Source organism: Aquarana catesbeiana, linkage group LG06 (genome assembly GCF_042186555.1).
Source record: "Aquarana catesbeiana isolate 2022-GZ linkage group LG06, ASM4218655v1, whole genome shotgun sequence".
In the NCBI taxonomy this organism is placed as follows: Eukaryota; Metazoa; Chordata; class Amphibia; order Anura; family Ranidae; genus Aquarana; species Aquarana catesbeiana.
Window position 1 is genome coordinate 149,628,868 of NC_133329.1, and position 17,483 is coordinate 149,646,350.

General features: G+C 45.4%; 1 protein-coding gene across 2 annotated transcripts in view; it reads left to right on the forward strand.

Moving 5' to 3' along the window:
- The window catches only part of CRYM (crystallin mu), a 192,229-nt gene that overhangs the window by 114,834 nt on the left and 59,912 nt on the right, over nt 1-17,483 (forward strand). For both annotated transcript variants that reach the window (XM_073591049.1, XM_073591048.1), the window contains exon 6: nt 707-828. In XM_073591049.1, the coding sequence (XP_073447150.1) occupies nt 707-828 (122 nt within the window). The remainder of the gene's footprint in view (nt 1-706; nt 829-17,483) is intronic.

Genomic DNA, 17,483 nt, shown 5'->3' on the forward strand with positions numbered 1-17,483 from the left:
ATACAGACAACCTATGAGGCACAGAACCTCACCCCTCCAGGCAGGATCAGAGCACACACAACCAGATCCTGGGCAATCTTGGTCGCAGAGAAAGCAGGGGCAACTCCGGAGCAGAGCAGCGACATGGTTGAGCTTCAGTACCTTCTCAAGGCACTATTGTATAGACCAGCTGTCCGACCAAGACCAGGCATTTGGTCGCAAGGTGCTCCAGTCTCTATCCCCACCCTAGTAAGTATTGCTTGATACATCCTCTCGGATGCTGCCCTGGAAGACGGTTTGAGAAAATAGTTAGTTACCTGGTAACTCTTTTTCTAAGAAGTCTTCCAGGGCAGCACTATTTCCCACCCTTAAACGACAAATACCAGGTACAATGGGGGAGCTTTAAGCTTACTGAGATTTCCTTCGGTGCTTTAATACAACTGAGGCACGCAGGTAAGACTCTGAAATTTATAATGGTGGACTAATGTGTTTCCTGTTTCAGGGAGGAGGAGCCTATTTTTCGGATGCTGGCCGGGAAGACTTCTTAGAAAAAGAGTTACCAGGTACCTAACTCTATTTTTTTTCTCACACCTGCCTAAAACATTTGCACAGTAGTGTGTATGTGTGCGTGTGTGTATTTATAATATACACAGTGTAAATATACTGCGTGTGTGTATTCCTGCTTGTCATTGTATAAGGTGAGAGATGATGCAATATTGTTTTTCAGCTCTCGGCGCTTGTAGGCCTGACTGGAGGGAGCTGGATGACATGCTCATGAGGAACTCTGTGCTTTACGTGGATTCCAAGGATGCTGCTCAGAAGGAGTCTGGAGATATAGTTCTATCTGGGGTAATGAAACAAATTAACAAACTGAGGAGGTAGAACTGTACATTCAATATAACAATATTACTATAATACCAAATCCATAATGCATACCCAAATTAACTAGAAACATTTAGTTGGACTTTACTGGTACAGAAAAGAAGACACATTAAAATATATAAAACCATAATGAAGTTTTATTACAAACCATTTATAAAATCGGATGGATTTGCTCAAGGTCCTAAAATCAGTTGCCTTGTATACAGTCTTCCTGCTAATAGGCGGTATATACCAGCTGCTGGTTATAAACCCCAATAATGGTCCATTTAATTCACTCCTTGGTTGGAGTATAATCTGTGGCCTTGTGGAAATAAGTCCTCTTAGGCTTGATTTTTCAGCTAGCTTCTTCTCATGTTGCCATCCCAACGGGCGATGGCGTCCGAAGTGTCCGCACCGTTGTGATGGCAACCAAGATGGTGCTGTGATCCGCCTTAAATCGCGTTATTTCCTGTAGGGAAAAAACTCAATTTTTCTTCTCACAGTACTGCCCACTGACTCACATTTCCCAGGAGCATAGGCAAGGGAGGAAGTGATTCTGAGCGCCGCGGCCCCGGAAGTGGCAGATTAGGAGCCACCACATGGCAACAGAGGATTTCTGTTAGAGTTAAAAAAAAAAAAATTCACTCAATCTTTTTTAATAATACTAAACGACTGAAAATGTAAAAATGTTTTTCAGGATGGCACTCCGCTTTTGGCACACCTCTAGCTCTTGACTGTAGAAACCATGTGTGAAACTCCCAGGGCAGCCACACAATCATAATATCATAAATCACACTTTATTATAATAAAAATCCAGTAGATGGCAGGCACTGCCTCCAGCTAGTATATCATGTCCAAACAGCTTACCATTCCCTAAAGTGGAAGTCCGGTCAAATACTAACTAGACTTAAACCTACTCCAACCCCCCCATTCTAAGCCCTATTCTATCTGCCCTATAGAGGAAAGATGTCTATACTTGCCTTTTCTGAGGGTGCTTCGGACTGGTCACATGACTGGCCCCCAAACATTGGCTTCAGTGTAGAGGAGGCTGACAATGGATGCCCCATATTAAGCCTATGGGCGACATCACCACCCAGGCACTGCAGCCATTGTTGGTGATCTCTCCTCTTCACTGAAGCTGGCCACAAGGGATATAATTTGACCAACTGGAACGCTGTCAGAATAGGCAAGTATAGACCTCTTTCCTTTTACAGGGCAGCTTAGTATAAGGTTAAGCTTGGTCCAAACAAATTCCTATGTTCATTGCTCTTCTCATTTTTGACCCTAGATTTATAGCGCCACCTACAGGAGGAAGTCACTAGGCAGAAAAAGAACATAGCACTGCCTATGGGCAGTCTTAGCTGATATAAACCCCTCTATGCTTTAGGCAAGCCAGATATTTCTCCCTAGTGTTTCAGGAGTAAGGACCTAGTTCCCTGCTGGGACCTCCTGGTTCCAAAGCTTTTCTTCTTTTTTCTTTTATCCTGCTATATATATATTTTTTTTTTTCCTGCAGAGATCTTCACTCAATAGACGGGATAGATTATCTAGATCCAGTGGTGATTCCAGTCTGACCAACAAGCATATGCAGACTTTTAGCTATTCACTAGGTAGGCTGCAACAGCCCCATCCTGGACCAGGGCAGCCAGAGAGTTAGACGTCTCGCAGGGACACATATTGTCACATACCTCCCAGGACCTCCTGCTCTCTAGCTCCCTTGTTACCTCCTCCCATACTCACCTTCAGGACTTTTCTAGAGCCTCTCCCATCCTCTGGAACTCTCTGCCCCAGTATGTCCGATCAGCCCCTACCCTGTCCACCTTTAGGAGATCCCTGAAAACTAATTTATTCAGGGAAGCCTATCCCACACCCACATAACTGTCCCTGAGCCACCCCCATCAAATCATTCTCTGCAGCTATTACCTTTTGTACCACCACCCCCTCCCTTTAGAATGCAAGCTCTACGAGCAGGGCCCTCCTGTACCTTTCGTATTGAACTGTACTGTAATTGTGTTGTCCCCCCTATACATTGTAAAGCTTGGATTTCGCTGACTCTTCTGGCCGATACTAGGGCCACAAGAAGTGCCGTTTTTAGAGTGAGGTTTTTGTCTGAGCTATCTTCCATCGGTTCGAATGGAGGGAAGAGAAAACCTCTAAGCACCGTGGACATGTCACAAGTTGGAGTTCTATTCATTTTAGCTGGTCTAGCTCTTTTAAGTGACATTAGGAATCGCTTTATCAGCAGAACCTCTGGAGTCTGGTGTCAATGAACGAGGAGAGTGCTGCCACTTGTACCTTCAGTGTGCCTTGGGAGATATTTTTGTCTGCTCTATCTTGCAGGAAATCCAGAATTGTTGGGATTAGACCTCTGTTGGGAATCGTTTTTTGTTTTTTTTGTTCCAGGAGTCAAACTTTTTCCTCACTTTCTCGTAGATTGCACTAGTCACGGGCTTCCTGCTGTCTAGGATGTTATTGATCACCTTGTCTGACAGCCCTTTGTTCGGAAGTCTTACCACTTCAGTGGAGAGGAGGATCTATCATGGGTACATTATGGGCATCCGGAAGGTCGCATTGCAGCTGCCATGTATTTTACTGTGGCTGGCGGCCATTTTCCCAGGGATCCGGTGGTCATTTTGCAGTGGACTTTCCCATGGACATGTATGGAAAGTGGCTGGGGAAGTGCATGGCAGTTATCCCCCTCTCAGGCTGGATACAGTGGCTGTCCCTGGGACAGGAGGGCACGCTTCATGAGACACGTTCGGCACAGCAGCATCCACAGCTGGTTTACTGACCACATCCATAGGTGGCATCCATGTCCGCACCCACAGTGCTCCCCTGGTGGTCGATTAGTGAGTCCTCACTGGGGTACCTTCTCTCTGCTGTAGTCAGCTTTGGGGGGGGGGGGTTGGGGGTAGGCATTTTGTTCCCCCTGGATGTCCTAATTTTTGGCAATGTCTTGCCTGAGTGGGTGGGCCGTATGGAGTCTTAAGACGCACGTGTCCCCTCCTGATCCCATTATGAAGGCGGTGTATTCCTGGGGTAGTTATCTCCTGGGTGAAGGGAGCATTCGGGCAAAAGCAGTAATCGCCTCACTCCTCCCCTCCGCCGCCGTGGGTGTGTGTATGTGTGTGTTCGCTTTTTGCGAGCCCTGAAGGTGCCTCCCCAGATTCTTCAGACAGCAATGTTGAGTCCTCTGCCTCTGTAATCACACAGGAGAATGTGCTGGTGACTGCACTGATTATATCTGTGTGAAAAATGCTTAAAATTGGGGATGCCGCTGGGGTGGCTGACATGCCTGTCCCCTTTATTATGTACAAGCCGGATAGGTCAGTTTTAAGGCTTTTCTTTGTTTACTTACAAAGCTTGGGAAGGTCTGAAGTGTGCTTTTGTGGTTCTGAAGTTCTGTGCGGTATCTTACCCCTTTGAAGATGCCCTTCTGATGAAGTGGACCTCTCCTGTGGAAGTTCACCCCAATTTTGAGGTTGAATAAATAGGCCATGATGCTTCTGGAGGGGTCACCCTCCTTTAAGGACCCTGCAGACCACTGGGCAGAATTAGTTGCCTGCTCTTTACCATTGCTGGGTCAGCATTTTGGCCTTTGTTGGCCAAAGCCTTGGTGTTTCTGCTGCAGAACCTAGGCTCGTTCAGTAAGCCTCTATTTGTCTGCCAGACAAGTGGATCTGGTGGACCAGTTGGTCCAGAGCCTAAAGTAATGTTTGTGATGCGTCCTTCGATGCTCCACTCCTTTCTAGGCTCTGTCTTAGCGGTGGATTGTAGGTGCTTTGTCTCAAATGCTGGTCTGTTGACAAGGCAAAAAAAAAAACCTTGGCGGATCTTTGGTGCTACCTTGAATGACATAATCAAGAACCTCATGGGAGGCAAGAGTACATTGCCACACAGTCCAATCTTCTTCTTGGTCTGTGGAAGGAAGTCCAGGACTATCTATACTGACCTTGAGGCTTTTTCATTCCCCTGGCTCCTCTAATGTAGGCTCAATACCGTTCAAGGCCCCTGCGGGTTGTGCTCAGTGCTCCTGGACACGCAGGTCTACCAAGCCTCCAGTAAAATCTGCTTTAATATGACAGTTTGTCCCCACCCATTTCCAGGGTGTGGATTCGTCTTTGCTAGTTTTGTGGTCCCATGGACAACCCTCATTCCAGGCATGTCATGTCTGCAAACTGGTTGTGCCCGGTGACCGCATAGCATTTTTTTTCTTGACCACAAGAGTAATTTTCCATCTAATCTTACCTTCCGCCATTGCGCCTTCAGGCCCTGTGCAGGGCAGTGCAGGATCTGCTGCAATAGGGAGCAAAAGTCCCTGTGCCCGACTCGGAATGGTTCCAGGGGTTTTACTCCAATCTGTTTAGGGTTCCAAAGGACAGGGATCATCTGATTTTTGACCTCCATGGCCTTGAATTGCTTTGTGCGAGTGCTGAAGTTCAAGATGGAAACCATCCATACAGGAGTGGCTTCTCTTCATCAAGGGTTTTTCTGGCATCCATAGACATCAAGGATGCATGCCTGCACATTCCCATCTACGAGGAAGATCAGCAATTTGCTTTGCAATGGGGGATGCAAATTATCTTTTTGTGGCACTGGCCTTCGGGTTGGTCTTGGAGGTTGCTTTGCACTACTTGGATATGGTCTAGGCAGTTTGTGTGTGCCTATCTGCTACGGTGCTACGTCCTTCTTCTGGATGTCAGATTCTCTTTGTGCTCAGACTGTCAAAAAAAAAAGGCCTAACGGACCCCCTCTGCAATTATATCCCATTGGCTTCGGCAGTCAATTGTTTCGGTGTATGCCATGAAGGGTCAGGCTCCTTCCTTACCTGCTGTGGCGCATTACACCAGGGTGATTAGTGTCTCTTGGGTAATTAGACCTCGGGTGTCTGTTTTTTCAGGTTTGCAAGGTGGCTTCCTTGTCATTTGTGCACACTTGCATGCATAAATACATTTTACAAGTTGACGTGTTTGCATCTTCGGATGCTTGTTTTGCCCGCAGGCTGCTGTTTAGGATTACTTTTAGGGTTTTTTTTCCTTTTTGTTTTTTTTATTTTTGTTTGCCCACCCCTTCTTAAAATACAGGTTTGAGTTCATTGATGTACACAGCACCCACCCCTATTTTTTGAAGTTTATACTTTGGACACAGCTTTGTGACCAACTGGCTTACCGATAGCAGCGGAGCGAGTTTATACTAGCCGGGACTGCCCATAGGCGATGCTGTTCTTTTTCTGCTTAGTGTCCTATTTCTGTAGGTGAAGAAAATATTACGGTGCACACATGCAAAAAAGATATTTACCTCCAGCAAGGCTAGTTTAAAACACCTAAACATTTTCAAAAAAACATTATCAAAAAATATGAGGATTTGGTCACACCATATTGCTATATGGTGCTAAGCCCACTTACTGCGACAAAGTATACCATGATGAGTGGGTCCTACACTATCCATAGATTGGGAGATCCTGCTTCTCTGAACCATGAGAGCAATACACTCTTCTATATGGGAGAATCTTGAGGTCTCGACCCATGACACAAGTGGACGCTAATGAGAGGTACTTAATGAGGGAGTGGGGTGCTCCTCACCCAAAAGGATTTGGTCAGAATCCATACAATAGACCAGTACCTCTCATTAGTATCCACTTGTGTCATGGGTGGAGACCTCAAGATTCTCCCATATAGAAGAGTGTATTGCTCTCATGGTTCAGAGAAGCAGGATCTCCCAATCTATGGATAGTGTAGGACCCACTCATCATGGGGTACTTTGTCGCAGTAAGTGGGCTTAGCACCATATAGCAATATGGTGTGACCAAATCCCCATATTTTTTGATAATGTTTTTTTTTAAATGTTTAGGTGTTTTAAACTAGCCTTGCTGGAGGTAAATGTCTTTTTTGCATGTGTGCGCCGTAATATTTTCTTCTGCTGTATCATCTTATGGCTGCACCCTCTTTAATGCATCTTTTAGGGTGTGCCCCCCCAGATATCTTGTTTGTCTATTCCTGTAGGTGGTGCTATAAACCTAGGGTCAAGAACCACAAGAGCTGTGTCCGTCAATGAGCTCTGAGAAAGGGATTTTATGGTGAGTAACAAAAATCCTGCTATGTAAAGTGACAGGAAACGTGGAGATCAGCTTTATTAAAATATAAATACATCAAAGAAACCATCATCTAAACCAAGATAAATGCTGTCAAAAACAAGGTCTTGCAAAATACACCATGGGAGCAATGTAATCTGCCAAGGCTACTGCTAAAGAACTGGTTCATATCATTGAGACCTTGGTGGAAAGTAGCTCCTAAATTATTAATCCATTTGGCCTCTCTGTAAAGGGATTTATTTTTTATCAAAATGGGATCTTCATATACCTTGTCTAGAGCAGCAAACCTGATTACAGATATATTGTAATTTATGAGGTAGTCCCAAATGTCTGCCGATTTGATGTGTTTTAATATTCCATTCCTAATGTAATAGATACGATTATAGCTTCTTTTCCAAATGGCCTACATGAAACGCCCTAAACTGACTGTATCAACCAATCTGGGAGTCTAAAGAACATTCCTTTCTGTACACAGGCACAGTATGAGAAGAACCCTTTTCTTCCAACTGCTCAGCCTCTTGTCTAGCATAGTGGCTTTTAACTACCCAGTAATGCATTGAACATATAACCTATAGGTGATTTCTGGGCACTCTTTGGTATATTTACACAAGAGGAGAATTGCTCATCAAAAGTGCCAATATGTTTACACTATATTACGAATTTATGCATGCTGATAAGAGAATGTGGTAATCAGCCTTGCTGTCCCTTCTTCTTTCTTAATAGGTCTTCCAAAGAGAATATCATGTCTGTTCTTATTGCTCTTCTATACGCCTTCTCGAGGATTGTTTTTCCCCACATAACCCCTCCTTAGTAGCCTTTAATTTAAAATTTCTGCTTTTTTAAAAGTTTCCTCATTAGAACAGTTTCTTTTCAGAAGTAGGTATTGACTATAAGGTATGCTTTGCAACAATGGAGGTGGAACTGTGAATATACAGTATATTTTGCAAACTGGTTACAAAAAGGTACATTTGAAATGCATTTCTTCTACTTACATTGGTGGTTAGTGGAAAGAACAACTCCCCTTTTACATAGTTGGCCTTTGGAAGGAAGTATGTCCCTTTCATAATAAGAGTATATTGGTGTTGGTAATTTATCTGAAGCAGGAAAGTTCAGTTACCCTCACGATGCTGGCTCTGGTGAGTAAACAATGGAATCGCCACTGGGTGGCATGGATGGTATGCATGTTACCATCATGCTACAGGGAAAGTGTGTTGATCTGTGTACAACAGGGATACTTACAATTTTATACGAGTAAGCACATACTGTATAAAGGTGGCATACAGATAAAATGCTAAGATTTGTGCTTGAATGCAGCTTTAAAAACTCTTCACATCAATTTTATATTTCTGTTAAAGATATTTTTGTTTTTATTTTTTTTAAACTGATACTTTCATGTTTAAAAAAAAATTTGAGATGGAAGGGAGAGGGAAGGAGACCATCTCCACTGTGAGTCCATAGCTATGCTGTTGCGCCTATAGGGACTTTATAAATGCTAAACCTGAATTAAGGACCATTTTTGGGTTGATGGCGCCCAGTGTGCGAATTAACCACTGCAACAGTATGTGTGTTAGATATATATCTATATGTATATTTCTCTATAGCTCTATCTATCTATCAAGCAGCCATTAATGTCTAAACCGCTGGCAACAAAGTGAGTACACTCCTAAGTAAAAATGTCCAAATTGGGCCCAATTTCCCTCCCCGGTGTCCAGCACTGCCTTAACCCTCTTGGGCATGGAGTTCACCAGAGCTTCACAGGTTGTCACTGGATTCCTCTTCCACTCCTCCATGACGACATCACGGAGGTGGTGGATGTTAGAGACCTTGCGCTCCTCCACCTTCCATTTTGAGGATGCCCCACAGATGCTCAATAGGGTTTAGGTCTGGAGACATGCTTGGCCAGTCCATCACCTTTACCCTCAGCTTCTTTAGCAAGGCAGTGGTCAACTTTAAGGTGTGTTTGGGGTTATGTTGGAATCAGTGGTGTATTTAGGTTTTGTGCTGCCCTAGGCCTGACTAAAATCGCGCACCCCCTAATTTAAATACCTGTCATCTGTAAACCACACCCCTTCCTCTTAATGTGGTAGTAAACCCTGTACTACCACTTTTACCTACAGGTAAGCCTATAGTAAGGCTTACCTGTAGGTACTGTGAATATCTCCTAAACTTGCACCGTTTAGGAGATCGTCAGAGTGCATGCCGCTGATTACACCATCGGTGCATGCGCTCTGCAGGTCCGGCTTACAGTGCTGGACCTTCAGAGCCTGTACCAGAAATGGCGGCTCCCGTGCGCATGAGCGGGAGTGACGTCATCGCACCCCTGCGAACCTGGAATGAAGACCAGGAAAAGATGGCAGCCATTTCAGCGGTGACATCACAGTACTGTAGGGCTTCAGTCTAGGGTAAGTTTCTCATAATGTGCTAGCAAAAAACATTTTTGCTAGCACATTAATAATGGTTAATAAAACCTGGCACAGGGCTCTTCTTTTCAGTGTAAGGAGGGACTCTGTCTACCCCGATGTAAATCAGATCTCTGACAATTCTGATGTAAAAGAGACTGCTGCAGAGTCCACAGAGCTCCCCCTTACATCACAGCCCACAGAGACTGTGGGCATGGCACAAGGGACGGTCAGACTGTGGGCATGGCACAAGGGATGGTCAGACTGTGGACATGGCACAAGGGACGGTCAGACTGTGGGCATGGCACAAGGGACGGTCAGACTGTTGGCATGGCACAAGGGATGGTCAGACTGTGGGCATGGCACAAAGGATGGTCAGAGAATGTTGGCATGGCACAAGGGAGGGTCAGACTGTAGGCATGGCACAAGGGACGGTCAGATATAAAGGAATACAGCAGCAAAAACAAATCATTCATGTCAATGACAGGCTGTACACTGCACCTGGGCTGTCTGGATGGAGGAAATTCAACTGCAATTACACAGAATGGGCTCAGCCACCTGTCTGTAAGAGACCTGGCTTGTTTTCTAAAGAGTGGGAAACAGCATTAGAATAACACCAGAGGACACATTCCTTTTTTATTCTACAGTGGAACCTCGGATTACGAGCATGTCCTCTCCTCTGTGCATTTCAGAACTCAGAGAAGGTGGGCTGCAGAAGGGGGAGGGTTCAGCACTTTCCTATTGGCTGAGAAGGCAGCAAAGAGGCTGTATATAAATCCGCCTTTGAAATCTGACATCCAGGTCTAGCTAAAGATCATCAGCTTATGCAGTAGGGGCCGCTGTATCCCTCCGCAGGAACGTGTGCCCAGCTTCCTGGCATCCGTACAGGATTTACAGGTAGAATAACATTTTAAAAAACACTGTGACACATGCAAGAACTGTTATGTGAAATTTGGGGGTGCTGTGTGGGGGTGCCTAAAGAAATTTTAAGGGTGCTTGAGCACCCCCAAGCTCCTATCTGGTGCCGCTCCTAAACCCAGGGACAAAACCGAGGACAGATTTGGTCTGGGGACAGTGTCCTCAGTCCGGGGACTGTCCCCGGAAACCAGGGACGTCTGGTAACTTTATTCTAAAGGCAATTCATTTAAAAAAAAATACCCAACATATCCTATTTCCTTGCTCTGTAATTTTGCTGCAGAGAACAGCCCTGATCCTCCTCTTCTCCCACCGCCACTTGCTAAGAGGGCACACATGCATGCTTGCTCATGCAACTCGCACAGAAAAAAAAAATATGGCAACACCCACCAAAGACACTTCGCTCTCGCGGTGCTACATAGGCTGGATCGCATCTGTGTTACTAAATGCATGGCAACCCGAACAGAAAACGCACACTTTGTTGTGCCCTTCTAAAATGCACGGTAATGCACATCACACTTTCTATTTAGGCTGCGTTCTCATCTGCATGCTTCTGAAAGCATAACAACCTGCAGGAAAATGCACGCTTTGCCGTGTGTTACAAAAATGCGTGGCAATGCACATCACATTTGCGTTACCATTCATTCACATCTGCCTGTTTCCAAATGCTCACCAACCCGCAATAAAAAATAAGCGCACACTTTGCCATATGTTTTGAAAATGAGCAGCAATGTATGTCACGCTTCATTTACCATTTAGGCTACGTTCTCATTTATGCATTTTCAAATGCAACCAGCAGAGAAAACACATACTTTGTTGTGAGTTTCAAAAACACATAGCAACGCATGTATGGCAACCTGCACAAAAACACGCACTTTTCTGCACATTTTGAAAACGCATGGCAACGCGCAACTTATGTCAACATTTGTTTGCATCTGCACGTTTATGAATGCAGGCAACTCACAAGAAAACGCATGCTTTGGTGAGTGCTTCGAAAATGCGTGACAATATGTGGCTCGCTTGCATTACCATTTGTTAGCATCTGCGTGTTTCTGAGCGCACAGCAACCTGTAATACAAAAAACGCACACTTTTTTGCATACCAAAAACGAGCAGCAACCAGCAAAGAAAATATGTGCATTGTCGTGCGTTTTAAAAACGAATGGGAACACGTGTCACGTTTGTTACCATGCATTCACATCTGCACATTTCCAAACGCACGGAAATCCACAAGAAAGTGCACAGCACGCTTGTGTTACTTTTCTTTTGCATTTGCGTGTTTCTGAATGCATGGCAACCCACAAGAAAATGCACGCCATGCTTTTCAAAAACGCATGGCAACGCTCACTGTGCTTACGTTAACAGTGCACCAATGTGTGTCATGTTTGTGTTACCATATAGGCTGCATTCCCATCTGTGCATTTTCAAGAGTGGCAACCCACACAGAAAACGTGTGCATTTCGAAAACACATGGCTACACACATCGTGCTTATGTTACCATTCGTTCACATCTGTGCGTTTCTGAATGCAGGGCAGTCTGCAAGAAAAAGCATGCATTTTCTGTGTGATAGTTTTGCTGGAAGTCACGTGACTTCCATATGGTGCTGGTGGGAACCAGGGCTGTCTATTCAATCCCCTTCCCAGCAGGCTGTGTATATTATATGGAGGGCTTTTTTTTTAATAATACCGTGATCTGTGGGGCAGAACTTGGAAGGTTTGGACTCTTCCTGTAGGTTTGACTAGGCTGGGCTTAATGGTTATTATGTATTCATTCCCACCCACCATCGGAGTTGTGAATGAAGTTGCATCATTTGCAATGTCTCAAATACTACAGAGGGGTGTGTTTTAGACCCCTTTCACACTGGGGCCACGGCTGCTTTAGCTCTAAAGCGCCGCTCATTTTAGCGGCACTTTAGCGCTGTTTAAGTGGCACTTTTCGAGAGCTAGCGGGGCACTTTTAACCCCAAAGAAGGAGTTAAAAACGCCTGTGTTTCGGTGCTTCCAAAACGCTTTTCTGGGGCTATGGAAGCGCTGCGCATTCATTTCAGTAGCCAGGGCGTCTTGGAAGTGTTGTATACAGCGCTCCCAAACCACCCCAAAGATGCTGCTTGCAGGACTTTTCCTAATGTCTCACAAGCACACCTCTCCAGTGTGAAAAGACACACTGAAATGAATGGGAGGCGGTTTTCAGGCGCTATTTAGAGACTATTTCTAGCGGTAAAACGCCTAGAGATGCTACAGAAAGTGGCGGTGGAAGAGACTCAGACTACATTCGACTATACAGAGTGTAACATGGTACAAGGCCAACACTAAACCCAGAATATCAGAGGATCTGCAGAAAAAAGTACAGAGGTATGATCTATCCTGGGACTGATCATTCCGGTCACTTCTTGTGAAAAGAAAGTTGGAGTTTAGCTTTAACTGCGTGCATCCTGCAAAGGTGTGTCATTAATTTTCATACTAAACAATTTAGCCAGTTTTATAGTAGTCGTTTCTGAACCTTATCCTAGCAGCCTTTTTATCTCCAGGCCAGTCATCATTTACATATACGTAAACTGGCAGTGTGGCAAGGCAATGTCGGGACCATATAAGATCGAACCCTTTGATATAAACATGACTAGTAAATCAATATTATGGTGCTACCTCCGGGATCAATACTGCATAAATATATTACCTAGTTAAATTCTATGGAAATGTGTGTAAATTACATATTCACAGAAACTCCTGTTATGCTAATACTGCGTTTAAATTCAGATTTGGCCTTTATTGTGAAGACTATTTAATGAAAAATATTAACATAATCATATTATATTTATACAAAGCCTACGGTATCGTAAAAGTGCTTCCAGTTTCATATGCTTTAGTCTTGGAAATAAATTTTACATTTCTGTAGGTGTATTGAAAAGGACCATTTCCCATGTTTAGCAGTGTTAAGATTAATTATCAGGCTATAGTTAAAGAAAGTGTCCAAGTAAAATAAAAATTCAGTCTTGGGCAAAGTGAGCAAAACGTGAGATCAAGAAAAAAAAAAAAAATTACACAATGCAATTCCATGCAGCAGCAAACCCTTCACTGTCAACAGTTAAGGCAGAGTTACACCCAAAGTATTTTCTGCCCCTCCACCCCCCCCCTCTGCCTTCTGGGAGACACACAGGTCCCAGAAGACAGCAGGACAATTCAGAAAGCACAGCACTTCTCGCACATGCGCAGTAGGAAACAGGCTGCAAGGCTTCACTTCCTGTCTCCTATAGTAAGGATGCCTGTGTCCAGGGCTTTGGGTGCCGACATCGTGGGCTCCCTGGACAGGTAAGTGTCCTTTTATATTAAAAGTTTTTTTTACTTTTTTCACAAGAAGAAAATGTTTATTTGATTTTTACAGCACAAGCGATGCATATACACAGTTGTTCATATAGACATTGTTACTTGAATTGTCACAGAACTAATGGGTTACACATTTAAACAGCAGAAAGATGTGCAGAGCAGTTAAGTCACATCACATTAGGATATGGATACGGAGGTAGTAGATTCCAGCAATACTATTTAAGGAGGTTCTGGGGGTGGGGAACCAGGGAAGGCAGGATATGTGGAAGACGAAAAAGAGGGGGGGGGGGCTGGGAGAGGAAGGGGGGGAAGGCAGGGGGCGATGGAGGGACCTCATCTAGTTTGCTAAGTTTACAGAGCTCAAACAATGATTAGACATTCAGGAGATCATAGCAGTGGTACACTATTGCAGGGCAGGTCCAGCAGTAATATCTCAGTGATCACCTGCCACTTCTGTACCCCAGGCATCTATCCATCCCGACCATATCTTGTAAAATTTGCCAGGGCAGTTTTGGTTGGCATAGGTAAGCTTATACAATGGCAATACCGCGTTCAGTGTTAGGCGCCATGAGGACACCCTGGGAGGCGTAGCGTCCTTCCAATGAAGGAAAATCTCTCTGCAAGCATAGAATGTAGCATAATTCAGGAATAGTCTAGTGTATTTGCCCCTTACCCTAGAGTCAAAAACATTGAGCAGCATCATTTTTTTCCAGTTCCAGAGAGGTAACCTGGCTAAGGGTGCCAGCTATCTCTGACCAATAGTCTCCGAGGCGGGGACAGGACCATGGCATATGAAAGAAGGAGACGGAGCTCTGATCACATCTAGGGCAGGCCACTGGGGTGTTAGGATTCATAATTGTTAACCGCTTTGGAGTGTAGTAGGCTCTGTGGAGGAACTTGACCTGCATAAATCGGTCTTTGGCCGAGATCATGTTAGTGACAAAGGAAGATACATGTCTCCCATTCCTCCTCTGACAGATCTGGGATGTCTAATTTCCACTTATCTAGGGTTTTTTCAAGTTTCTTCAAAGGAGCTATGGACAAGTGGAAGTATAGGGAGGAGAGGGGTTTATCTATGATCTTGGCTGTAAGTAGTTCCTCCACAGAGTCTGATTTCAATATGAGTTGCACTGGGAACTGTTTCCTATACGCATGTCGAAGCTGGTAGTATCGAAACAACATCCACCCCAGTAGTGAGTAGGCACTTTTGAGATCAGAAAAGGATCTCAGTTTACCCCCCACCCCCCCCACCCGTAACTATATGCTTCAATTTGACTATACCCTTCCTTGCCCAAACCTGAGGGTCTGGAATAGCACTCGTGTGGTGGGTTAGGATTGCACTCATGTGTGGTAGGTTGGGATTGCCTCAGGGAAGAATGTGGGGAGAGAATGTCTCAGGGGAGGCAAAGCATGTCCTAGCTTTATTCCAGACATTGATGGCTGTGCACATCAGCTCTGTGATGCCAGGGTGAGACCTCGCCCCCCTGAATACCACGTTGTTGAGGGAGGCGTATGAGCCCATTATGGCTGCTTCCAAGGTCACTGCTGGGTTGCCTTGTAGTTGGGAAAACCACCATCTGACCGTCACCAGGACGGCCGCCCAGAAGTAGATATGAAAGTCTGGTAGGGACAGGCCTCCCCGGGTGACGAGTAGCTGAAGGGTAGTAATGGCCAGTCGTGGGGGTCTACCGTTCCAAACAATTGAAGATATTATACTTTTTATTTTTGCGAAGAACGAGGCCGGAGGGATCAAAGGGGCATTTTGAAAAAGGTAAAGGAATTTGGGGAGATAGATCATCTATCCTAAGTTTACCCTACCCACTGGTGATAGGGGGAGGGTTTTCCAGGCCATACATTTCTGCAAGAAGTTTTTAAGTAATGGTTGAAGGTTTAGCTCATAATATGAGGACATCGGAGTCCCAATCCTTACTCCCAGGTATTTGAACTTAGATGTCCAGTTTAGGGGTGTGCCTGTTGGTGGGTGGTGACCTAACGCATTCAGTGAGAAAAGGAGGGATTTCCCCCAATTAACCTTAATGCCCAAGAATGATCCAAATTCATCTATTATTTGTAGCGCTGGTGGGAGGGAGGAGACGTCTTTAAGGAAGAGGAGGGTATCATAGGCATATAAGGATATTATATTTGTTATTACACCGACCTTGATTCCCCTTACTGAAGGGGCGGATCTTATACGAGCTGCCATGGGTTCCATGGCTAGCGCGAACAATCCAGGGGATAATGGGCAACCCTGTCTGGTGCCCCTGGAAAGGGGGAACGGCAAGGACAGCGAATTATTTGTGCGTATACGGGCCGTGGGATTGTGGTATAGCATCTGGACCCAGCTAATAAAACGAGGGCCAAACTTGAATTTGTGAAGGACCGCCCAGAGGTAGCACCACTCAACCGAGTCAAAGGCCTTTTCGGCGTCTAAGGAGGCGACTACCTCCGGGCCGTCCCCGCTTGCCCTAGAGAGATGTGTAAGGAGGCATCGAATGTTTGTCGGCCCCTCTGCCTGGCATAAATCCAGACTGGTCCGCGTGCACTAATGCTGTAATCACAGTGTTCAATTGACCTGCCAGCACCTTAGCCAACAGCTTGGCGTCCTCATTAAGGAGGGAGATTGGGCGATACAAAGAACACTGTTCAGGGGGCTTACCAGGTTTAAGGATAACCACTATTACTGCCTCAGCCATTGTCGGGGGCAATGAATTCCCTTCCATGGCTTTTTGCAGCACTATTCTGAACGATGGTAGTATTTCTTCTGCATACGTTTTAAAGAATGTGGCAGGTATACCATCCGGGCCTGGCATTTTGCTATTTTGCAAGGAGGCTACTGCCCTCTGCAACTCCTGTAATAGGATAGGACCGTCTAAAGCTTCTCTAAATGTGGATGTCAGGCAAGGGAGCTCCACCCCATCGAAGTATGTCATTAGTTCTTCGTCCGTGCATTCCATTCGAGCACCATAGAGCTCCCGGTAGAATGATGCAAATCTGTCATTAATGGATGGGGGATCTGTTAGGATCGTCCCATCCGAGTTGCATATGGTTGAGATAGTCAACGGGGAGGAGCTTTCCCTCGCCAGCCATGCCAGCATACTGCCAGTCTTCTCCCCGTGCTCGAAGGTTCTTTGGGACTGATGTAGGAATTTAGTTTTGGTGGCTGATGTTCATAACAGGAGAACATCCCTCAACGCTGCCTGAAAGTCAGAGTATGCTCTCGGAGTCTCCGACTTGGAGTATTCCTCCTCAAGTGCTGTCACCCTCTCCTCAGCCTTTCGGGTCTCCTCCCTCAGATCCTTATGGATCTTACAGATATGAGACTGTAGGCTATCCCTGATGAAGGCCTTAAATGCGTCCCAGGACGTGATCAGAGGCACTGATTGATCCAGTTCCCGCCAATACTGTACCGCCTCAGACCTATATGGTTCTGATATTCTGAAATCAGACAGCCAGAACCTGGACAATCTCCAGAGGCTCTCCCCTGGTATACAGGACACACACAGCTTCAAGGCAAGCGTGGCATGATCGGATATTCGGCGGGGCAGAATGGTGATATCCCTGACCCTGGGTAGGACAGACCCCTCCGCATAGGTAAAGTCTATGTGTGAGAAGATTTTGTGTGACGCTGAGTGGCATGTATAGGCCCTTTAGGAGGGGTTATGCCATCTCCACACATTGGTCAGATTAGAGGCGTCCGCCCAGGAGAGCAGCTCTGAAGATGAGCCCGCTCCGGGTGAGAGTCTGCCCATCCCAGGGTCCAGGGCCAGGTTAAAGTCCCCCAGCATCACCACATTGTGTGTAGCATAGGTGGCAATTTTATCTGTCTTTATCAGTGAACAGCGCCAATCCCCTATCTCTTCAGACTACATAATTATCGGATCGCACCTTTGGTGCTTTCCTATTTAGGGGGGCTGCGGT